This window comes from Balaenoptera musculus, chromosome 10 (genome assembly GCF_009873245.2).
Source record: "Balaenoptera musculus isolate JJ_BM4_2016_0621 chromosome 10, mBalMus1.pri.v3, whole genome shotgun sequence".
In the NCBI taxonomy this organism is placed as follows: Eukaryota; Metazoa; Chordata; class Mammalia; order Artiodactyla; family Balaenopteridae; genus Balaenoptera; species Balaenoptera musculus.
Window position 1 is genome coordinate 9,698,744 of NC_045794.1, and position 24,980 is coordinate 9,723,723.

At 36.2% G+C, this 24,980-nt stretch overlaps 1 protein-coding gene across 4 annotated transcripts in view; it reads right to left on the reverse strand.

Annotated features, from left to right (window-relative positions):
• Positions 1–620: 620 nt before the first annotated feature.
• The window catches only part of LRP6 (LDL receptor related protein 6), a 187,346-nt gene continuing 162,986 nt past the window's right edge, over positions 621–24,980 (reverse strand). Inside the window, exons 16-24 of one of the 4 annotated variants that reach the window (XR_005021566.1) lie at positions 24,035–24,244; positions 21,732–21,857; positions 17,012–17,248; positions 16,226–16,336; positions 12,291–12,521; positions 10,504–10,640; positions 9,750–9,847; positions 3,809–6,205; positions 624–2,279 (exon numbers count right to left, since the gene is read on the reverse strand). Coding sequence is in view for 3 of the 4 variants with exons in the window: in XM_036866847.1 (XP_036722742.1) it covers positions 5,908–6,205; positions 9,750–9,847; positions 10,504–10,640; positions 12,291–12,521; positions 16,226–16,336; positions 17,012–17,248; positions 21,732–21,857; positions 24,035–24,244 (1,448 nt within the window). In the remaining variant the exon portion in view is untranslated. Of the gene's footprint in view, positions 6,206–9,749; positions 9,848–10,503; positions 10,641–12,290; positions 12,522–16,225; positions 16,337–17,011; positions 17,249–21,731; positions 21,858–24,034; positions 24,245–24,980 lie in introns of all 4 variants that reach the window. The other 3 variants (XM_036866848.1, XM_036866847.1, XM_036866849.1) reach the window with 3 other exon arrangements.

Sequence of the window (24,980 nt, forward strand, 5' to 3'; positions counted from 1 at the left end):
GAAGAGAGGGAATTCAGAAACAAAGGAAAAGCAGTTAAGCAAGAAAAGTAATGATAATAGTTCAGTGGTAAAACAGAATCCTAGTTCCTTCTCAAGGGATATACCTAACAACCTGATGCATATCTTTGAGCTGTTCTGTAGAAACTAAGATTCCCAGCCCCCCAACCCAAGTAGAGAATGGTGACTACATGCTAACCACAAACATGTAGAACCCAGACTGGCTAGAACCACAAGGTTAATGATAAAGATTCCTGTGATAAACACCACTCTGTTACCTTACCACCAACCAATCAGAAGAAAGTCATGCACCTTGCAGCTCTTACCCCAAATGCTGCCTTTAAAAAAACTCTTTCCTGAAAGCTATCAGGGAGTCTGGGTCTTTTGAGCACGAACTGCCCATTCTTCTTGCTTGGCACCCTGCAAATAAATGCTGTACTTTCCTTCACCACAACACGGTATCAGTAGATTGGCTTTGCTGTGCAGTGGGTAAGTAGACCCAACTTTTCCTTATTCTGTTCCCAATCACAGGTATTGTCAGCATTGCACTAAGCAACAGCCCTTCTCAAACCTTTCTTCCAAAGTTGTATTTTATTTGAAATGCAAACAATAAAGGTGGGTTTTGTTGTGTCTGAAACACAACATTCATATATCATAGCAAAGCACAATCAACTGTTTTAATTTTTTGCTGAAGAAATGACACTTGTATTTTCCACCGTTTTATTATAAAAATCAACATTTCATTTGTTACAACTCAACTTATTGTAATAATCAAAAAGGGGATTTATACAAGGTATTTTTATACAGTTTAAAATTAAAGCACTTATTTTACAAAAAGGGGGAAGTGAATAGTGGACAAGGGCTGACCAAATGTTGGTCATTAAAATATAAATACATCCTTGCAAAGCACCATCGTACCAAAGTCCATGAACAAGAAACACCAGCTGACTTCAAGACAATGACGAAGATTAAAGCTTAAGAAAAAATTTAAAAACACAGAGGATAAAACATCTGAAAGCAGCACCAGATCCTTCACTTGCAAATAAGGCTAGTCCAGCTTAAGCGTCTCAGTATCCTCTTTACTCTTATTATAATAAAATGTCCTCAACTAAGCCCAGATACTTAATTTCATGTAATGTTAGGTTTAATCAGACTTTCTTTGCTTTATTTTCTTTTTAATATTCATATTTAGGCATTGATATTTAGAGTCATATACATAGAGATCTATCTATCTATATATTTATCTATACCCCTGCCCTTATATTTGATTTAAAAATTTTTTTTAATAATTAAAATTCTTTCTTTTAAAAAAAGAATGGACAGTTAAGCAAAAGCACATTGTATAATTCTTTGGCGTTAACTACTGGGCAAACCCTAAGTAATGGGAAATCTAAAAGTTAGTTTTTGTTAGGGCTATATTCCACTTCTGAGTACAAGATATCACTTAGTTTATAATTCTACCTGTAAAGTCATGATGATTTTTTTCGGCAATAACTTAAGAATGGTTTAAGAATGCCTTATGAAAAAAAAAAAAAACCAAAACCAAAACCAAAAAACCAGTAAAGTTTACTTTGACTGAAGAAGGATGAGGTCAGTAATTTCATTCTAAATCATCTAGATTAACCGAAGAATCTACCTCCCTCTCCGCTCAGGTATAGGCTTAGTTTAACAAAAGGCAGAATCCAATCAAACAAATATCCTGAGTATATGGTCCACAATTTAAAAAATCTTTTAAAATTATAACAGTAAAATGTTATGCTTTAGGGTCCAAAGTCCTTTAAAAGTTTGAGAATTTCAAAAGCTAAATTTTGAGCCTATTGTGAAATGATGCAATCCCAGAAGTCAGAAACCAACCATATGCTACTAGTACTTTGTAAAATCATCTGTTATTTCTCTTGGTTCATTTTAGGTTTGGGATAAGGAAAGGGGTACCAAATAAAATTAAATTTCTTGAGTTTAAGAATTTTGAGAACATGTTTTAAACAACGCTTGATTATGAACTTCTTTAAGACTCAGTCCATGTCTACACTTAGTGTACAGTCTCATTTATTGACGCTCAAACATTTGTCAGCCATCTGATAATCACATACTCATACCCACACTCCAGACATACTATTCATGTCATTATTCAAAATGAAGTACTGCGCTTATTAAAAGTTTGACATACTTGGGGGGCGTGAAAAGGCCAAGATTTTTGTTTCTGAATCTTGTTAGATGTGTAACGGTAATAACCAACATGCTGCTTTTATGGCATGCAAATCAATGAAGTGGCAAGTTTCCCCCTGCAAGAGATAAAGCAATTTTAAAAACTACACTTTTAAGAATCTAGTCGAGGCAAAGGACTTGACAGAGAAACAACAGCAGCAGACCTATCGTAGAGCCAGGTTTGCTTGCTTAAGGCAAGCCTTTCTTTTGTACCAAAAGTAAGTAGTCTCTATACTATGATTACTGCTATCAGGTCACATAAATATACACAGTTCATTAACAGATAAGTCACAGCTACTAACCCTACATGAAGTATTCTTCACTAATGAGCTTTTACAACAAAACAAAAAAATTTTCCCTCCAAACTAATTGCTACCTGATAAGGATGGTGGCTATTTTTATACCTTAACAATGTCTTAATATCAAATGAGTTGGTTGTATACAAATGACTGACTTTGGAGTATTTTTAAATAATGAAAATATACAATCCTCAATCATCTTAAAATTTTACTGCTCAAAAGCCTCCACCCCCAATTATTGGCCTATATTAGATGAAAATGTAAAGACTTCATTTCTAAATACATATCAACCCTTTAGAATAGTTGTTCTCAAACTTATTTCAATAAGTCAGATAAGCTCTTGGTGGTACATCACAAAGTATTTTTATATTAAAATTAAAATAATAATTTTCTGCTAAACATATAATATCTCATGATATGCTAGTTAGAAGAGTTATAGCAAGTGTCAGAGGCATAACAAAATTTCCTGAAAGAAAAATTAATATTGAGAAAATTCTATGCCTTAATTGTTTTTTACATTGTGAATATGCCATTATCTGATATAAGCAGCAAAATCCTTTGGGCCACTGTTCAGAAAACCAGGGCTCTGCAGGAGCCAAATTCAAGATTATGAAAGTTCAGAATTATAAAAGACCACCTTCAGTGAAGAATAGCTTACTATAGGGCACAGAAAGCATGCTATGCTGAAGTTCAATTCTCAGATAATTTTAATGACATCAGTAAGTGGGCATACTTCACGCCATACAATCACAATGAATACTTCTGCATTTAAGGAATATAATGAAATTTTATTCATTGCCCCCCAGCATGGATAATGAATCTAGCAATACTCCAAATTCAAAACACTTTTTCCCTTTTTCCCCTGATTTGTGCTCTCATATATTAATTTTTTATCTTCCAATTAAAGATCTTGTGTTTAACAATCAAGATAGTCTACTTTTAAGCTTAACTGTCCATATAATCTGAGGGTCAATAAATCTTTCCTGAATTTTGACAATTCTCTCATTGAAAGGTACTCCCCAAAATGTTAAGAATCCATCTCAAATACCAAGAAAGAGGATTCTGAGATTAAGCTGAACTGCCTTCAAATAATTTCAAACAAATTGGCACACAAATTAGTATTTTGCAAGAAGAGGCCATTGCCATCGCAGTACAAGCACTTGAACTGAGATATAACAAGGCAATATTCTTCTTAGTTCATTATAGTGCAAGTTTCCACATGGGAAGCCCACCAGATAAAGATGCACATTAAAAAATGTAAACATACAGAATTCTCAAATTTTAAGTGATACCCAGTTATTGCTAACCTTTCCATCTTCATTTGAGCATCAAGTGCCCCTGCAACTTCAATGTCCATTTTGTTAGAACTTGAGCACTTTGTTCCATCAACAGGAAGAGTTAACACTCGTCTGACTGAAATGCAAGATACTAATGGATTACCATTTATTTATATGCAAAATCAAGTGCACCTGATTCATATAAGGTACTCCCAATAATCTAAGCATTACTCTGAAACCGTGTTTTTTTCTCTTTAAAAAGATTACTTAGGTATATTTTTTAATTGCTTAAACAGTTAGTTCACCTCTACCAAACTTCTGAATCCCTTCTTCCACTGTTTTCTCTTCGGTCCTGAAATCCAGAGAGGCCTCAACAAAACAGAATTAAAAAAAAAAAAAATCATTTGATAACAACTGACCAACATCTGTTAAGGTAAAAATACATTAGTTTAAAAACACATTCAACTTTAGCAGAGAAATTCTGGAAACATGTAAAAAGCAGGAAACCAACTTCTGGCAAGGTGGCAGAGCAGTGCTAGAATCATTCCACAGGTCAGCCCTGATAGCTGAAGATGAAGCAGCCCCAGTACCACACAGGTCAGGCAGATTACGTAAGAGCCTTCCAATATTCCCCTCCACCCAAGTTCTGACAGCTGAGAAGTTAATAGTTTGCCTTCTCATGTAATCCATATTGTTAAATTTGTTAAATCGTCTTAATCCATCATGGAATAAGAGAGAAGACACATAAAAAATATATGAGGTGATTATAAGAATAATTCATGGATAATTTGAAAACAATCTAACATTCACATTAGGTAACAGAAAGATATTAAACTCATGTCACACATTAGAAGAGGTATGTATGTAGAGATCATTCTGAGAAAAATTGGCCTAAAGAACATGAAAATGTCACCAACAGTTAATAAAGGGAAAACCCAACGATAACAAAAAATTCTCTTTTTAAATAGATTGTCTCTAACCGGAACATATTTAAATGTTTTACTAGGAAAGATACATATAAAAATGATTTCATATTGTGATATTATATGCTGAAAGTACTGCAAGGATATATGATTAATTTACAACAAAAACTTAATGGTTAAATTTGTAACTCTTAAACATTGTCTATATGTGTTGTAAAAAGACATTTTAATGAGCATTAAAACAATCTTGGAAGTAAAGAGGAGCAATAAACATGTCTAACCTTTGATCATTATGCGAACACAGCAGTCCAAATGAAGAGCTAAGCTGACTGGGGTATGGAGCTAGTAGAAATATTAAAATGAAACCTTAATTTAGAAAACTCCATTTTATCAATCCTCAGATAAAAAACTGTGAATAAATTATGGCATTTTGGCAAAATACCCTACAATACTGCTAGGGGAGGAAGCAAGGTGAAAACACCCAGGGAAAAAAATTAATATATGACAGAGGGGTGAGTTTTAAGGTAGGGACAGAAGACTTGCACAACAAACGGCCCCATAGCATCTTACCAGACAGCTGATCTCTCCCACAACAGCAGCACCCCAAATGGATTTTTATAAATATCTATTTTCCTCGATAAAATTGTTGGATTCCTAGAGAAAACAAAGCCCTTTATCCAAAGTTAGTATTAATTCTTTTTTTTTTCCTTTCATTTCTTAAACCTGCTGGCCTTCAAATGTTAGTTAACATGAAGGCCATTTGGCTACTTCCAAGTATCTAGTTTGCTGCTCTGAGATGGACTTTTTTTTCTTTTCTTTTTTTTTTCTTTTTTTTTGGTATCAATAAAGCCCAGACATTCCTGGTCAGTGATGCCTTTATTATTCCTGCTTCCTTTGTACTCAGTCACTTCACTGGGTTTAAGGCATGCTTTGTGTATTTAGTTTGCAAAAATAAAACTTTTAGTACAAATTTATTTTTTATACAAATTTTTATGGCACAAGCAGCAAATGTGCTGTTTTAAGAAAATATATAAATATCTTTTCCTTCTGTACAAATATCTCCAGTATGCCCTACCCCATTTATAATTTTTATCTGTACATGGTCTGCCTCACCTTTCTCGAAGAGCTCCCCCCCCCCTCCAGATCCCAACCGCATTCGTGTTTACACTTCCGTGTGGGAGGCAGTCAGAGGAGGAGGGCCCCTCCTCAGGAGGAGTCTGTACAGGGAGAGGGCGGCGGTGGGTAGAGGTGATGAGGGTAGCTCCTCTCTGTGTATGGAGAAGGCGGGCAGCTTTCATAGTTCTCTTCTGCCGACAAGTACTGGCTTCGGGGCGTGGGAGGCGGAGGCACAGGCTCTGAGTCATAGTTCAAGTCACTAGTGTAGCCCTTGGCTGTGGCCACTGAGGTCATTATTCTCCGGCTGGGAGCGTAGTCACTGTCACAAACATCTGTGCTGCAGGGTGTGGTGGGCGGTGCAAAGTGCCGGTAACTGTGCGGCCTGTAGCTGGCAGAGGGAGAAAACCAGGAGAGGCTGAGTCAGGGTTATGGAGAGGTGGTTTTCTCTATCAGAATACAGAGGTATTAAACGCAAACCTCACCTGCAAGACAATAAGCTACCACAATTTAAGGCTGCACCAACCAAGAGGCAGTTTTCAATGGCAGATTGGAGGAGGAAGATAGCATGTGTTTCATATTTGTAGATAAAATGTGATTAGAGGCAATTAAAAGTGGACAGAATGGGAATGCAGAGGTGAACCCATTCTAGCCTCTGGGTGTGCACTTGTATCTTTAAGTTACCCTGTATCATAGAATAAAAATGAACTATTCAAAGTTGTATTTAATGGTCATCTTTGGAAAATCTCTCAGTTATACATTTTGGATTTAGTCTATATAGTGGACCTCACCAATTTCTGCCTCTCCATGATCTGTGAGAAGAATGGGTCTTTATTATCTTACATTACTCAAACATGTTAGCATTCTCTCAATACTCCTTAAATGATCTATGATTTACCTGATGAATAATTTAATGATGTCTGAAGACTTCACTGTCTCTTTACAACTCAAATACTGTACAAGCCAGGCTGAATTTTGGTAGACAGCCTAAGGAGCTTATCTATCCCATTATTATTACTATCAGCAAAGGGAAATTGCTGTGGTTTGGGGGAAGAAGTGTTGATTCCCTGTATGTAGACAAGCATATTGTCATAAGAGTGGCTCTAACTGAACATCAAAATGATAAATTCTAGGTATCCATACAGGACCAGTGAATTTTCTAATGTGTATTTCAGAGTCCTAATTTATTTTTCACACTTTTTAAGCTACCTTTTCAAGTAATCTATAGCTGTTAAGTCAAGTTTGTAGCGTGGCTAACTAAAGAAAAAGGCACTGGAAAGAGAGAAATGTACTAGTGAAAATAAGAGCTGACAAATTGCTGGCTTTTCTATCATTTCTACTTCTATCTGTAACTTCTTATACCATTCATAGTCTAAGTATAGTAAAGCTGAGTAAAGCTGATCTTATTTCATATATACCTCAATCAAGATTTATTTATATGCTTTCCCATCAGACAAAATGACTGTAAGAGTAGGGCAAGAGCAAGTGTAAAACTGAAGTAACGATTTATAAAATACCTAGCGATACAGAGTGCCAGATAACACCTCAGGATAAAAGCCATGTGAGGCCAAGCCCTCAGTGGTATGAAAAGAAATGGCTGCAAAAGACCAAAAGTTACATGACCTGCCAAGCAGGTTCTCAAGCATTTTTACTACCAGTACTGACATGATGTCATAGTATTTTTTAGGTCTTATCTTTCTGTCCAATCAGGTGGCGAGCCTTGGAGAAATTTCTTGGCTCTACATTTAAAAGGCCCAAATTCCATTTTCATGGGAGAAAAAAAAAAAGAGGAGAGAACGAAAGGAAACAGAATTAACAAAATTCTTTTAAGTTCCACAAACTTTAAGTTAGACAAAAATTTCAACAAATGATAAAAAGTTTCACTCTGAAGAAATAAACTGGGCTTAATTTGAGATGTGGGAAATGGTTAAATAAGAATTGTTTTTGATGCAATTATGTTTACTTGAACCAAACAGTGTTTTATTCCATTTAAGGAAATTAATTTTTTAAAAGTAAAATTTTAGGTCTTTCCTTTTTTCAATTTTCAGGTTTCTGCCTTTCTATTTGGCTTTTTAGAACAAACCTGTGGTAGGGAAAGCAACATTTATAATAAAACATAAAAACAATCAGTTCAGAGCCTAGCCTATCTTATCCATAAACTGAAATGAGAATTGTGAATGAGATACTATAAACAATTTCCACTTGCTTTCTACACATCTATAAGGTTATATATCAGGGCAATCTGACTGGAATGCTAGAAAACACCTGATCTCGAAGATAATAGGCACTTGAGGGATGCCAGTAAACACTGGGCACTAAGTGAAGACAGAGTGTAAGTTTCTGACTTTCTGCTGGCCTCTCAAATAAGACGAAAGACGACACACTAGGACTTAACTTGCTCATCCCTGTGCTCTACAGCCTCACGAAGCAGCACAAAGGCATAATCCCCCCATTTCTGGCTTACAAACACATTTCAGTTATTTTAGTGAGTCATGATTTATTCCATGCAACTATATGAGAAACTTTTCATTCCAGATTGTAATAACATATGTAAGCAAGAGGTGAACTTAAGCTTCTCTCAACTTTTCTCAAATTCTGTTCCCTTAATACTCCTGCTGTTTTACAGTTCTCATAACACTCCCAACCTTAGTTTTATCCCAATATTCCACTGAAGACTATCAATCAAACCTAACGTCAGCAGTAACCTATTTTGCAATCAAGTCACTTTGGGGGGTAACTTCCTTAGAATACTGCCAAAGCCTGGGGGCTCTACCTTAATACTTTAAAAGACAGCATTTTTGACTCTCTTTAAAAAATGTATAGAGCCCTGAAGACCCGAACAGACATTTCTCCAAAGAGGAAATGCAGATGGCCAACAGGCACATGAAAAGATGCTTGACATTGCTATCATCAGCAAAATGCAAATCAAAACCACAATGAGGTATCCCTTCACACCTGTCAGAAGGGCTATCATCAGAAAGAACAAAAATAACAAATGTTGGCAGGATGTAGAGAAAAGGGAACCCTTGTATACTGTTAGTGGGAATGCAAATTGATGCAGCCACTGTGGAAAACAGTATGGACGTTTCTCAAAAAACTAAAATAGAACTATCGTATGACCCAGCAATTCCACTCCTGGGTATATATCTGAAAAAATGGAAACACTAATTCAAAAAGATATGTGCACCCCAATGTTCCCAGCAGCATTATTACAATTGCCAAGATATGGAAGCAACCTAAGTGTCCATCAACACATGAATGGATAAAGAAGATGTGGTACACAAACACACACACACACACACACACACACAAAATGGAATACTATTCAGCCATAAAAAAGAAAGAAATTTTGCCATTTGCAATAACATGGATGGACTTGGAGGGTATTGAGCTAAGTGAAATAAGTCAGACAGAGAAAGACAAATACCGTATGATATCAATTATATGTGGAATTTAAAAAATACAACAAACTAGTGAATATAACAAAAAAGAAGCAGGCCCACAGATATAGAGAACAAACTAGTAGTTACTACTTGGGAGAGAGAAGTGGGGAGGAGCAATTTAGGGGCAGGGGAATAAGAGGTATAATCTTTTAGGTATAAAATAAGCTACAAGGATATATTGTACAACACAGGGAATAGCCAATATTTTATAATAGCTATAAATGGAGTATAACCCCTAAAAATTGTGACTCACTATACTGTACACCTGTAACTTATATAGTATTGTACATCAACTATACTTCAATTTTAAAAAAGTATAATGCCCTGAAAGAAAAGGATTTGTGGTAGGGGCAATATCAGCATTACCAAGACAAGATGCCTGTTCTCTCTTGGTGACCATCATCTACTCATTCAAGGCTACAGCAAACTCACAACTAGAATACCTGCTTCTAATAAATACTGCGATTCATGCTGGAGGAGGATGTGTATTACCTGTAGGACCTATGAGTGGAAGGACTGTTTGAAGAATAACCAAATTCCATAGTGTAATGTGATCGCTCTGTGGCCGGGGATGGCGGAGGGTTCAAAATCTAAAAGGAAAAATAATCAAATTATTGAAATAAGAATAGTCTATTCCAGACAGAGACTATTAGCCTTTTTTCAACTTCTTTTCCTTCATCTCGGTTCATATTCCTTTCCATTACACTAGTAGCACAATCCTGTTTCAAAGAATTGACTTAAAATAGTACTTCAGGACTGTGGCTCTCCACCCCCCAAGACACAATTTCATTATGGCTGAATAGCACCAGGTGATGAGAAGGAAATCTGTAATCTACAAGTCACTGGTTTAAGTGTAGCACAACTGGGTTCTGAGTTTTTAAAATTATAAATGTTTAGAGAAAAATTACTGACTTAGGAGAAATACCAGGTGTGCTTCTTCTCTTGGGAGGTCATGGAATGAAGGTCCTTAGCCTCTCAGGAGGTACTATTCAATAGTTCTACTTTTACCCAGTATATGAAATTAATGTCAGTGTTTTCAAATATGCTGGTTGCTACACAGTAAACTTAAAGAAAGATTTCTAAGTGCTCACGTGGTGGTAATTCCTTTGAGCCTTATATACCTAAATTCTATACTAAAAAACTTTTTATGTTACCATCGCTGAGTACCCACATTTAAATAAATTAAAAATTTAAGATCCTGTTTCTCTTACTATTCAAAGTGAACAAAGGAAAAGAGACTGCTTACTGCAGGGAAGTAAGTGCCTTTGGTGCTTGAAGAACTACTGGACGATGCTCCCGTGACATGAGCTCGGTCATAAGGGGGTCCACTGCTTCCCCCCATGATACTCAGGGAGCTTATCATTGATTTACCTCGAGACATTCCTAAAATGAAGGAGGATAATACTGAAGTTGAATAAGATGTATAAAAATGCATGAAATAATTTTATTCAGTACTAGAATTACAAATACCAATAGTCAAATAGTTTGGCTTTAAAACAATTTACGCCCTCTTTTCCCAATAATAATTGAAAACACTTAACGGAAAAGAGGAACAAATGTTCCCTAGAAGTGGACACTTCCATTGAGAGCTGGCCTAGAACAAGGCCACGAGTAGCTCCCAGCCCTTCCTCTTCCCCAGAATGGAAGCAGAGCTCTTCAAACTGAGAGGTTTTCAACCTCTTAGAGGATCTGAGAAAGAAAGAACTGTGGAGAGTGGAGGCTGCAAAGCAGAGCAGACTAAGTAACAGATCTCAAAAGAAAACTAAACCCATTTTTAAGGGCATAAATTCACTGCATGGAAGATTACTGCTTTATCTACTGGATGCAAATGTTGTTGGAATCACAACTATAATGCTAAAGAAGAAATTCCATTTTTTCAAAGTGACTTCCCAGATTCCACTAACAAAGTTAGGTATGGTAACAAGGAATCATTAACAGTTTTAAAAATCACATGTTTCCTTAGAATTAACATCCAGAATAAGTTCTTATTTTCACAGGGCTCTTGGCCTGGTATCTCTTTCTCCATATTTATTACAAGAAAGGCTTCTTTTCACTGAGGGTACCAAAATGGATTGAAAAGAAAGCTGGGGCTTCCCTGGTGGCGCAGTGGTTGAGAATCCGCCTGCCAATGCAGGGGACACGGGTTCGAGCCCTGGTCCGGGAGGATCCCACATGCCACGGAGCAGATAGGCCTGTGAGCCACAGCTACTGAGCCTGTGCTCTGGAGTCCGCGAGCCACAACTACTGAAGCCCACGCGCCTAGAGCCCGTGCTCCACAGCAGGAGAGGCCACCGCAATGGGAAGCCTGCGCATAGCAACAAAGAGCGGCCCCCGCTCGCCGCAACTATAGAAAGCCCACTCGCAGCAACAAAGACCCAATGAAGCCAAAAATAAATAAATAAATTTATTTAAAAAAGAAAAAAAAAAGAAAAGAAAGCTGTACGTCCCTAGAGCAATATGGTCTCTCCCAAGTATAGAACATCTGGCAACTTGGCTATGTTTGAACAAACCCTACTCCCACTGTCAACACCTAAGTTAGGAGAAAACATAAGATGATATATACCTCCCTGCTCTCACTCAGGTATTTCTAAATCTCTGTTTGCTGAAAAGGAATCTTCATCCATTTTTTGGCCTCCTTTAATTCCTGGGCTCAGTAGTACTGAGGTCTCTTGGTTGTGAACCTAAAGAACTGTGGTTTATGACTCTTTTCACCAAATGACCAGTTGATTCATTTTCAGTAGAGCACATCCAGAAACGCAGTATGTGCAGTAAATGTATTATATATAAATGCTTGTATGTGCATATATTTGCTTTATATCCTTTGGCAATTTCTACCAAACCATACCTAAGGACTTCTGTGTAAAGAGAAGGTGCTAAAAGTAAAAGAGAACATTTGTTCTTATAATTGTTTAAACCCAAAGCGGTCTACGTTGAAATAGACTGTAGGCAGTATTCTGTCTGTTTCCATAAGGGAAACGTGGCAATCTTGCCAGGACCCAAGACTTGACTCTCAATGGATCAGCCTCAGCTCACCTGGAAGAGATCCTGACAAAGAGCTTGGGTGTGGCACATAACCAAGGGGCACAGAAGCTGGTCCATGAACTACATAGTCATTAGTCATGGTTTCCCCATCGCCCTTCATACGTGGACACAACATCCTCTGGCAAATAAAGTATATGGTTCCAGACACAAAAATGGTAACAATTACTCCAATAACTGAACCAACTGTATTGGTGGCCTGTGGTGCTGGCTCCTCAGTTGGATCTAAAATGGGAATGCAGTACAGTTATATAATGGAAAAACAACTGTAGGTTCAAAATAGTAATTAAAAAGAGGGCTTGCAAGCAGAATGTGAGGCTAATGAAGACAACTCATAAACACTTTTCTCTTTTATGAATACATATACATCATGCCCCATGGATATATACATAAACGTCATTGTTAGGAATCAAAACGAATTATCCTTAAGTGAAAACAGACATAGAACAATACATTGGGAAGTATAATTGTAAATCAATAACAAAAATGTTAATTATAGATTTAAACACCATTAAGAAGCTTAAAACCACATATATAGATAAAATCTATCCTACTTCATTCTGTATATCATAAAAATCAATATGGTTACTTTGGAATTTCAGAGAAAATTTTAGGGTCAGAAGGGATGGACCTGGAAAAGTCATCAAATGTTTTACCTGGAATGGTAAAGAAGCCAAAATCAGCTCTGAGCTTGATTTTAGGTCTGAAAAGTGACGTTTAGGCCTGGTGAAGAGAAAGTAGAAGCTACAGATGAGCATTAGCTCTCAGGCCCAATATACTGCTGCCTTAAGGGTGAGTCTAGTTGCCTGAGGGCAAGGAATGTAAGGTCTCTGATACCTGAGTACCCGAGGACTCAGAAAGAAAAGCCAGAGCATGAGATGCCCATGGCACCTACCTTCATGGAATCCCTGAGCTATCTGAGGCTTTAGAAGCAGAGGGCATCAATATTAGAGGTAGAGGGAAACAGCAAAAGGGCTCATCAGATTCAGAGCATTACTCTTCTATTCAGAAGGAAAATCCTTCCATTCTGAATAGTCTGACTATATTTCACAATTGCAGATCCTTTAAAAACCTTCCTTCTGCTTCATCTTGCCTCAAAAGCGCCCATCCACACAGCTAACTCACCCTATGATTAAATCCAAGAAAGGAGAGAAAACAACATCGCTAAGTTACATAATACGTAGGGGCTGCCAGTCCCATATTACCACCTATGGACTCGGAGGCACAGACTCCTTAGTCTTTGTGAGCAACAGCCCATCTTTCTCATTCTTTTTCAGCGCACTGGCATTCCTCTCTAACGCCAACCTTCAAGAAAGAACATTTACACTCACCATCTCCAATTCTTAGTCTCTGGGTCACATCTTAACTCACTGAAATTAGACTTCTGTCCTCACCACCACAATGAAACTAGTCTGCAAAGGTCAAAGTTCTCCTATTTGCCATAGTCAATAAACTCTTCTTCTCACTGACATTTCTCTGCATTCGATATTGCTGACCCCTGTTTTCTTCTCAAAAATGCCTGATCCTTCCAAGATACCACTCTCTCAGTTTTACCATCTGATTATTTGTTCTGTTTCCTCTTGTCGGCTTCATTCTCTTCTGTCTGCCTCAAGTGCAGGTGCTTCCCAGAGTTCTGTCTACCACCTGCTATTTTCCTCCACTGCTTACTCTCCCTAGGAGATTTTGTCTACTGCCTCAGCTGTGATTAACATTAATAAACTAAAAAGCCCATCTCTCTTGAGCTACAGACCCATATAGTTAACTTTCTGAATAGCTACAATAGGATACTCAATGGGCAACTTTAATGCAACATAATCCAAACTGAACTCGTAGTCACCATCATTTGTCAATGTTTCCTAGATTCCAGGGGTAAGGTAGATCATAAATAAATGATGGCACCTGTAGCAAATTAAAGGAATTTAAATTAAATTTAAAACAAAAATAAACTAACTAAAAATCTACATCAGCTAAACATGACATCCACAGTCAAGATACAAAACGATACTTGGGTTCTTAGTCTCTGCCATATATTCTAGTTTATGACTCCAGTCACTCAATGAGGTAACCTGTGAGTCAACCTAGACTTATCAACTCTAAGTGGTTACCAAACCCTTTTCATTCTATTTCTGGAATAACTTTGAAACCTATCCACTCCCTCCTTTCCACCACCACTGCTCCCCTTGATTTAGACCTCCACCGTCTTCTGCTGGAACTACAATAGCCTCCAAAGCATTTTAAAATTATAGGCTGCAAGTCATTAGATGGTAAAAACAACTTAGTGGGTTGAAACCAGCATTTTGAAACAGAAAACTTCAGAATGCGTTCCACACAATATAGGGGAATACTGTTGTATGACACTTTCATTTGTGTGTACTCACATCTTTGTATTCCTCTTGATGTGGTCAAAAGATTTTCAAATCTAAAACCAATCTAAACAATCTCCCTGCCATAATCTTATCACCTCCAGTGCGTCCGCTTTACAGCTTTCACGATTACGGAGCCGTGCCAGTCCTTCACTTAAGTCTCTCAATGGCTCACCATTATTCTGGAGTACTGTCTAGACTCGTTAGAGGAAAAGCAGAATCCTTCGTGATCTCACCTTTACATATGCTACCTCCAGCTGACACCCCTCAAGACAGGAGCCTGTATTTTGGCAGTCCAGTTTACATGTAACTTCTCAAAGGTGCTTGTTTCGCTCTGGCTTTCAGCAGGACAGGACAGTCCCTCTGCCTGGAATGCAATCTCTCCACTTATCCGCATAAGTAACGCTATTCACCGACCAACACCCACCAACCTTGTGCACCACTTTTCTAAGACGTTTTCCCTGATGAACCCCATCTTCATTCCTAAAGATCTGACTACTCTCTTCTTTGCGCTAATCCTTGTATAGAGTTCTACTATAGCACATTTAATATCACTTATCACACTCCTTTATCAAGTACCTACTATGAGCCAAGCTGTATGTTTTATATACATTAAATCATTTAATTTTCTCACAACAGCCATGCTAAATATTATCTTCACTTTAAAGATGGAGAAACTGAGGCCTAACAAGAGCAAATAAATGCTGGTAAGCGGTGAAGTTAGAATTCAAATCCATCTCTGCCTGGCTTTAAAATCCCTCTTCTTACTACTACCTCCAACCACAGAGGACTTTGAGAACCTTGGTACAGGTACCATGCATCCTCAGCACACAGTAGGTATTCAGCACATGTTTGCTGAATAAATGAATAGTTTCCAAAAATTTTAGTGAGTCTCCCATTTGAATTTTGTAAAAATAGCAGCTTAAAGTCTTTGTTAAGATTAAAGAGCTTTAAAATGAGTTCTGTCTAAACTCCACAAAACCAGGGTAGGTAGACCTGGCTTCTGTTGAATTCCATTCAGAACTGTTTGTCAATTTGGGATATATTTTATGGTAGGACATTAGTCAATAGTTATGAACCCTGAAGAAATACAGGTTATTTAGCCTAAGGTCTCTAGACCTAGGGGTGTATGGTGGCTCAAGTAGCCTCAGGCTGCATTTTAAGGAAGCTCTTAAAGTCACTGAGAGACTGGTAGAAAATTACCCAGAAGAAAAATGGGAGATTTTAAACGTGGACCAATGTTCAGAAACTCTTAAGTTTAGACCACTGATTGATTTCTACATATCTAAACTGAGAATTTCCTAACTTTAGTTTTGGCAAAACAATATTCTTTTCTGATGCTTTACTAAATGTTTCTGTGAAGATTTTTGTACATAAGAAAACTACTGTCTTTAAGAAATTATTAAATATAAAACGTAAGAAATCCCTGGTACAAATAACTAACTAAATAACTTGTTTCTTAATAAGGAAATACTGGTTGTAAGTGAACCTCACACATAAAGAAAAGGAAAAGTACTTTAAAAATTCTCCCTTAAGAGTAATAAACATGGTTTTAGTCATACTTACAACAATCCAGTTCATCTGATTTGTCGCTGCAATCTAAATTATGATCACATTTCTTGTGTTTTCCAATGCACTGACCGTTGGCACAGCGGAATTGATCAATTAAACAAAGCACTGAGGAAAAAAATGCAAATAGTTTTCTTATTTTTGCTACCATGTAAAGGTAAACTCTGGCAAAAGTCAAAAAGTGCTTTCTGGGTGCAAATGAAAAACAAATTAGACTTTTAGAGAAAACTTACAAATTATTCTCTGGGGATTTCAGCTGGTCCAGAGAAAAGACAAAGGAATCCAGCACAAAACTTCCTATTTTGTCCTTTACGCTAAATTTCATCTTTCACTAATAATTCTGTCAAGAATTAAAGAATTCTACATGCATTTCTGGACACTAAAAATTTCCAGAGAATTTGTTTGTTTTTTGTTTTTGTCGTGGTTGTTTTTTACTGTGTTAAAGGTTAGCAGATAAAAGAAGAAAATATGAAATTATTTTACGTTGTAATAAATAAATCCACTAACTGAGAGCTCACTGGAAACAAGGACTAGTTTTACATACTGAAGGTCTAATGTTTTGGCCTCATTTCTCAACTTGCAAAGCTTATTAACGTGTATAAACCTTACGCATGTTAAGTGAATTAAAACAATTTAGAACATGCTACTATGTTTAGAAATAATAAAGTCAAATACACTTGAAAAACCCCAAATCTACCACTGAATGAGCCAAAGCAATACTCTGAATTTCAAACAACTTAATTGAAAAAGGACTCCATAACCAGGCCTAGGGGTTTCGGATACCTTCACAGCTCTTCTCATCTGACTTATCCTGGCAGTTGGCATCTCCATTGCATCTCAGGGCACCGTCAATACACTGCCCACTGGCACACTGGAACTGGGACTCTGAGCACACAGGACAATTGAGCTCATCACTGTGATCTTCACACTCAGTAAACCCATCGCACCGCCAAGCCACAGGGATACAGTCAATTTCTCCCGTGAAACAAGTAAACTGCTGAGGAGAACATGTTGGGGGTTCTTCAAATGAACAAGGGGGAGGGGAGTGACAAAAACACAATCATCGTCACACAGAGGTACAAACATTTACACCTGAGAGAAGCCCATTTAATAATTAGCATGTACAAAACACTTCATAATAGATAAAATCTGTAAAGTGTCTCACCGAATCAGAGAAGAAATATAATTTTTACAGTACTTCATTTAGATGCACTAACTTGCAAAACTATTAAGGCAGAAGTTTTCTCATATACTATAATTCAAGTAGGATTACTGTATTTGCAATCCGTTATAATCTCACACATAACCTAGGAATCATCACTATAATCATCGACCTCCAAATATTTTAAAGTTACCTTAGAATTCATTACTTTTCTAGCCCTGAGGTTCTCAAATAATGGTCCACAAACCCCTGGGGGTTCCTAACCTGCGACCTCTTTCAGGGAATTGACAAAAACTATTTTATAATAATATTAACATGTCACTTGCACTGGTGCCACAAAAGGAATGGTGGGTAAAACTCTTGGCACCTTAGCAGATTCAAGGCAATGGCACCAAACTGTACTAGTAGTCAATGCATTCTACATAGTCACATACATACGGGGTGGGGGGCATTGGGGAAGCCAGTTTCATTTAAGAATGTTCTTGATGAATCAGTAAAAATACTAATTACATTAAAATCAATTCTTTGAGTACATGTCTCCTCAATACCGTCTGACAAAATGGGAAGCATGTATAAAGCTCGCGTTGCATACCTCAGCATGATGGTTTCTTAAGGGAAAGCATTCTGAGCTATAAACGCAACCTAAAATGGGACACCCTTCTGATGTGAAAGAACAACTGACAGATAAACTATCAATAGTTGCACTTGGGTATTTGGCAGGAAGTTTTAAAAAAATGAACCAGTGAGTCAATTATTTCAAGGAAAACAATAGCAAATCATAACACTGTACTTCTGTGGCAAATTATAACACTGGAACTTTCAATCAGAAATTATAATTTTGGAAGACCTATATCCAAAACTGTAAACTTGACAGACTCCTAGTACTTAAATATTTTTATGATGAGATTGGTGGTAATATTAATGTTATTTTTTTCGATACTATATAATGAAACGCATCAAAATCTGAAGATCTGGGAATTTCTGAGTGGAATTCTAATATTTCCAAATGACCAACATGTAAGGTTACAAAATAGTGCATGGGTAAAATATCCATTCTGAGCACAAGATAAATTAACAGATTTCAACATAAGAGACTATGAAAAGTGAACTGATACGGTTTCAAATTCCACATTACAACTAAACCTATAGAAAACGACCACTTGTCAAGATTTGGTGTAGAATTCAAGATGAATGTACATAATTATTTGAAAAGGCTATGTTATAGTCCTCCATTTTCCTCATATCTGTATGAGGCCAAATTTCTTCATGTACTTCAACAAAACAATGTACTACAACAGACTGAATGCAGAAGTAGACATGAGAATCTAGCCCAACATTAAAGAGATTTACAAAAATGTAAAAATAATGCCATATTTCTCACTAAAATGATTTTGCTTTAGAAAATACAGTTAATTTTCTTAACAGTTTTAACTTAAGAACATGTAAAGGTTTATTATTGTTATTTTTTAACAAATATTTTTTAAAGTTCTTCGTTTCAAATCCTACTAAAGTAAATACAGATAAATATAACCTATGCAAACAAAAGCTCTCCTCAGCAGTTCTTTAAAATGTAAAAATATGCTGAGACCAGTTTGAGAACTGTCATTCAATCTGAATTCCTTTGTTTTGCAAATGAAGAAACTGAGGTTCAGAGAGGCTAAGTGGATCACCAAGGTCAAAGAGCTTCCTATGAACAAGGGTGATTAAAAAAAAAAAGAGGACTAGAAGGGCAGTCTCCTAACTTTTAGCCCATTGCCTTTACTACTGTACCACTAGCCCACTGACTCCTTTTAAAAACTTATCTGTTAGTAAATTCTCTAGAGAACACAACTTTATTATATGACTATGGATCAGAAAACCTTTTATCCTTAAAATAGAGAATATTGGATAGAGAATAGAGATTATAAGTGAACATTTTACATGGAGAATTTGAGGGATTTTTTAGAGGAAATTTGAGCCTATTATGTATAGAGCACTGTAACAGATCATATGGAGAATAAAAATACATAAAATATGGTCCATGTCCTTAAAGAGCTTTTACTTTGGTTGGGGCTAGGAACACACTAATGAATATAAAACAAATGATTATGTAACTCTGAGCTGCATGGTGCTAACAAGTGCTACAATTCAGAAAAAGGGACAACAGTAACCGCTAGTGAGGGTTTCAAAGATCATGAGGAAGACTCATCAGCTGCACCTTGAAAACGAGAGATTGAGGATGCGCAGGCAAGAAGAAAAATACATCCCTGAAATACCACAAGAAAATCCTCAGAAGCAAAACAAAACAGAACATGTCACAGTGATGTCAAACTCCAAACAGCCACACAGAAATAAAGTGAGCAGACTGGGCAGAAATACAAATGAGATGGGCTGGTAAAATAGGCTGAAATGAAAACACATCTTGAAGGTCAAGCAGAGGAATTAAGATTCTGTATTTCATTTACCTCCATTGTAAAATCAATGTTAAGTCACAAGAAAAATCTTGTATAAAAACATCCACTGCAGTTTCACTCTTAATAACAAAAACTGAAAACAATTAAAATGTCCCTCAACACAAGAATAATAAACTGTGGCTTATTTATACAATGAAACATACTACGTAGCAATAAAAAGATAAAAATGACTGATGCACTCCACTATAAGGATGAATCTCAAAAATATTATATTAAGCAAGAGAATCCAGACATAGAGTACGTACGTCATGATTCCTTATATAAAGTTCAAAAACAGGCAAAGCTAAACTATGAGGATGAAAATTTAAAAAGTGGTTACTTCTGGAACAGAACTGGCTGCTAGGACACAGGGAGCTTTTCTTAATGAAAACACCGTATGTCTAGATTTGGGTGTTGGTAACACCATTGTACACATTTGTTAAAAACTATGCATTTAATAAAACTATGCATTTAATATATACATTAAAAACAATCAATAAATGTGAAGGAAAAAAACACTGGTCTTTTACAGGACATTTTCTAAATGAAAGGTGGTATCTTTGATTCAGTTTTACCTACGTTATCATTACACAAAGGCATATTTTTCTAGGATTTGCCTTATTAGAGCAATAATCTGGCACCCTGACATGGAAACACTTGCTTTTTTTTTTTTTTAATTGTGGTAAAATATATGTAACAAGTTTACCACTTTAGCCATTTAAAAATATACAGTTCAGTGGCATTAAATATATTCACATTGTTGTGTAATGCCTGCTATTTTGGGGAGAGATACTTCAAGTACCAGAGCTTAACTTTTACTATGCACATATCTGATCTCCCCGACTAAACTGTATGCTCTGTGTCAAAGAGCTGCAAATCTTCTGCAGTCCAAACAGAGTGCCTCATAGCTGCTACTCAATACATGTTATTTATTTTTTAAAAAAAAACTTAAAGGAAAGTTAGAAGAATAAAATATTCTTATAATACCATCTTATCAATAATTTTTATATTTTGAGTGTAAGCCCTTTCAATCTTTGTTCACAGAAATACGTTTTTTACGTAATTCTCATCATAGTAGAAAACGCAATTTTAATATTTTTTTTCCACTTGCAGCAAATTTTGGCTACATTTTTACATCAGCTTATGCTCATAATGTTTAATAGCTATATAAACTCAGTTATTTTACTAACTTTCCTATCATTAGAAATTGTTTTTAAATTTCTGTCACTGTAGAGAATAGTCTTTTTCCTTCAGTTGAATTAACTTAGAATCATCCCCGAGAGGAGAATTTCTGAATTAAGGGAATAAATATTGTAATGGCATTTGAAGCTACCATACTTTGCTTTAACAAAGGAATATACCAATCTCTTATGGTCCCATGAGTGACTGAACCAGTTTCACTACAACATTATTACTACTCAGTGATATCTTTAAAAAAAAAATTTTTTTTTTTTTTTTTTTGGCTAGGTAAGTAAGAGAAACAACAGGGAACTGCTGATAGAACTGAACAAAAGAGTATTCTTTTCACTGGACACACTCCCAGCAATGACAATATAAACGGATAGAATCTAGGATTCAGTGGATGGAGACTATAGGAGGCAGAATTAATTCGCCTTGTTACCCTTTGGGGTGGGAAAAGCTACTTTTTTTATTAGGAAATAGACTCATTCACAGTTATGAGTTTCCCCTTTTGCCTTAGTCCCAGGGTTGGGTTACACCTATCACTTGTCATGATGAATTCACTCTTAGAATAATCCAAAAGCCTAGTATAGTGCAGAAAATGAAATATAAGTGAGCAATCAAGTTAGGAGAAAGCAATTTCACTCACTGTCAAATCAAAGAATGCTAGACTAAGTTTTGGAACATGATTGGCATTTAGACTTTCAGAAAAAAATAATAACATATTTACCTCCACATAGTAGCTCATCTTGAAGCAGAACCAAGTGCATGGGGCAGGAGCACCTTGTAGTACCATCTCCCTTTACAAGACAAATATGTGAACAGCCACCATTATCCTGAGTACAAGGGTGCTGTCCTGCAAAGAGAAGAGAGAAGAGAGAAGAGAAGAAGAGCAGAGAAGAGAGGAGAAAAAAGAAAGGAAAGAAAAAGAAAGAACGGAAAAAGAAAAGGAAGGGAGGGAGGAAGAAGGAAGAACAGCCCAGCCAAAATCAATTATTTTTGAGTTACCAACAAAACCAAATGTAAAATCCCTTTGAATTTTATTTCCACACAATATAATTTCTCACCCCATCCCTACACAATCTACAAGGAGGATAACAATTTAAAACACAAAATACTTATATCTAACCACTGTCTTTACATATTTATACATAAAATATTTTACACTATTTAAAGTAAGGTAACGGTACAGCTCATGTTAATTTTTGTGAATAAGAAAATCTGATTATTCAAACTAAAAAAATTGCTAGGGAGAATGCTGAAACTTGGATATTATTCTCTTTAAAATATAAAAACTCTTCTAAAGATTTTTAACTCCGAAATTCTACCTTTCTGAGAGATAAGATGATTTCACTCAAAAAGTATACTCCAATGAGGAACCTGCTGAAAATTAGAGTTATTAGAAGAAAAAACAAGTTCATGTGAATCTAACCACCCAGAGACAATCAAAATTATTTGCTTGGTCAACTGCAAAAGAACTTGCAATGTTACAAATGTTTAATTTCCTCATATTTGGGTTAAATTAAATAAATACACTGTCAGGCACATTTCAAAGTCTGTCTCATAAGTTGTATTTAATGAAATCATTGTTTTGACTTTGCTACTTAGCTCGTGTCAAAAGCAACTTGACAGGTGTCATCCCAGTAGCCACCCATTTATTATGTGACTCTTTTCTCAGTAACACATCAATCCTGCTTCAGTGTGTGTTGATGAGATTGAGGGAGCCAGCTCTGTACAAATGAGCAGATGTGTGATACTACACATATGTGTAGTATCACACAAAGCAGACACCCCAGTCCTTGTATTAGGATGTACAACCTATATAGCAGTTTCTCAACCTTTTAATTCATGACACTTTTCATAAACAGCAATCCCATTTTCTTTGTTATTAGAAATTTGAAAAAAAAAAAGTTTTTCTAAATATAAACCCATATTTAAATGTTAAATTTTAAAGATATTTCCCCTGAAATTCTAAAAACCTTCACTGAGATTTTTCTGCAATAAAATGTTCATCTCAACTGAATAAATAACCTAGCCATTATATCATCTCTACCTTATTTCTGTTAAATATTCAGCATGAATTATATGTCATAACATAGGATGACAACAATTCTAACTTTCTAAATCTCAAATACCTCCTAACTTAACTTCTAAGTTCATGAACAGTGACAACACAATGAAGACTTGAACAAGCTACGGTACTCTCATTCCTCTTCCCTCCTTTCATACTCCAATTCATTTCTGAAGCATTGTGCCAAGAAGTTAAGGAGTTTCAATACTTCTCTCATTAGTCCTCCATATAACATTTGTGTTCCTGATATACTGTATAAGACCTATAGTAGTGATTGCTAGGAAGGCACATTTGATGACAGACACATATTAACAAGAGTTAATAGTATTACATAAACACACGTTAACTAGGCCAAGATGACTAGTCATTTTCAAAAGTTTTCAGTAAGATAAAAAAATAATTTATGGCCACTTTTCTAAGCTAGAATTGAAAAACTTACCCAAGAGGGGAAAAAACAAGCTCTTATTAAACACAGTCTTTTCTAAGTTTACACACTAATTTTTAGTTTGTTTTGCTTTTGCTTAAGAATAGGTTTATTTCCATGATAACTATAGTCATCATTATATAAATGTAACTTTTGCTTTTGTTGAAACCATGGGGATGTACATGGAACAAAAGAAATATATGCTGTATACCAATATTCTTAAAAGGGCTGAAGCAGAGAAAGAAAAAACATGACAAGCAGAGTCCTTGCTATACCTGGGGAAATTTTTGAAAATGAGCAATACCATTCCTTTCCCCCACTCCTGCTTCATGAGGAAAAGGTATTTCATATGAAAAAGTTACCAGGTGAATATAAGGCTTTAAAAACATGAAGAGTTAAAAAAAAAAAAAAAGGCAAAACTAATAGTGTATGAAAATCTTAAAGATAAATAAGAAGACACAAAACAACATCTTAATTTTATATCATTTCTTACAACAAACATGAATCTTGCGATTAGCAGTACACCACCAACACTTACTATATTCCTGAAGATTCAGCTCCTTTACAGCATGAATGTCACTAAGCTGGGCAATTCGAGCCTGGACTTTGGTTCTACCCTCTCTACCTGTCATGTCAATTTTTTCAATCATCTGCTGCTGCTTATCAATCCAATATAGCCAGTTTTCAAACACAGTTAGTCCCACAGGCTGCAGAATGTTGGAGTCTTCTAATACTATCCGGTTGGCACCTTGGAAAGGAGAACATTCAACAGAAATGATGCATGTGGGTCAAGTCATACATTCAACAGCTATTTACTGAAAACCAGTTAGATTTTTAAAGTACTGAAAAGGAAAATATGATAAGCTCTCTACAAGAAAACTTAAAAATCATTCTGAGAAGAAAAGATATATACATACCAGAAAACAGGTAACAGACTAGACATCCAAGTGCAATCAAGAGCAAATAAGCGTCCAATACATAGTAGATACTAAGTTCATAGAAATGTAGAAAAGAACTTGAGTCGTTTTCAAAAATTTTTTAAAGCACAGTCCATCTTTCAAATTAAGTCTTATCAAACTTTCTAACATGTATAACACACAAAAACAGTACTTCTCTGGATGAAGCAGTGGTGCTGGGCCGAGAGCTCTGTGTTCTCGGCTTCCCCCACCTGCCGAGCACACCCAAGGCATCTGTGAAGAACACCACCCTCACCTACCGGGCCACTCAGAACACAGGAAAAAGGACTCAAAGGTTACCTGGTTCAAGCTTCACCTCAAAATAAGATTTCTACAACACCCCAGACACAGAGCCATCCAGACTCTGAAGAGGCAGCCTATTCTACTGCTGAACTAGGAGAAAGTTCTTTCACATAGTGTGCTGAAATCTGTGCCCCACTGCCCACCCCCATAGCTTCTCCCTCATTCAAAAAGAATAAAATACATTAATTCTTTCTCTCTTCCCCCTAAGCATCCTTCAAATATCTA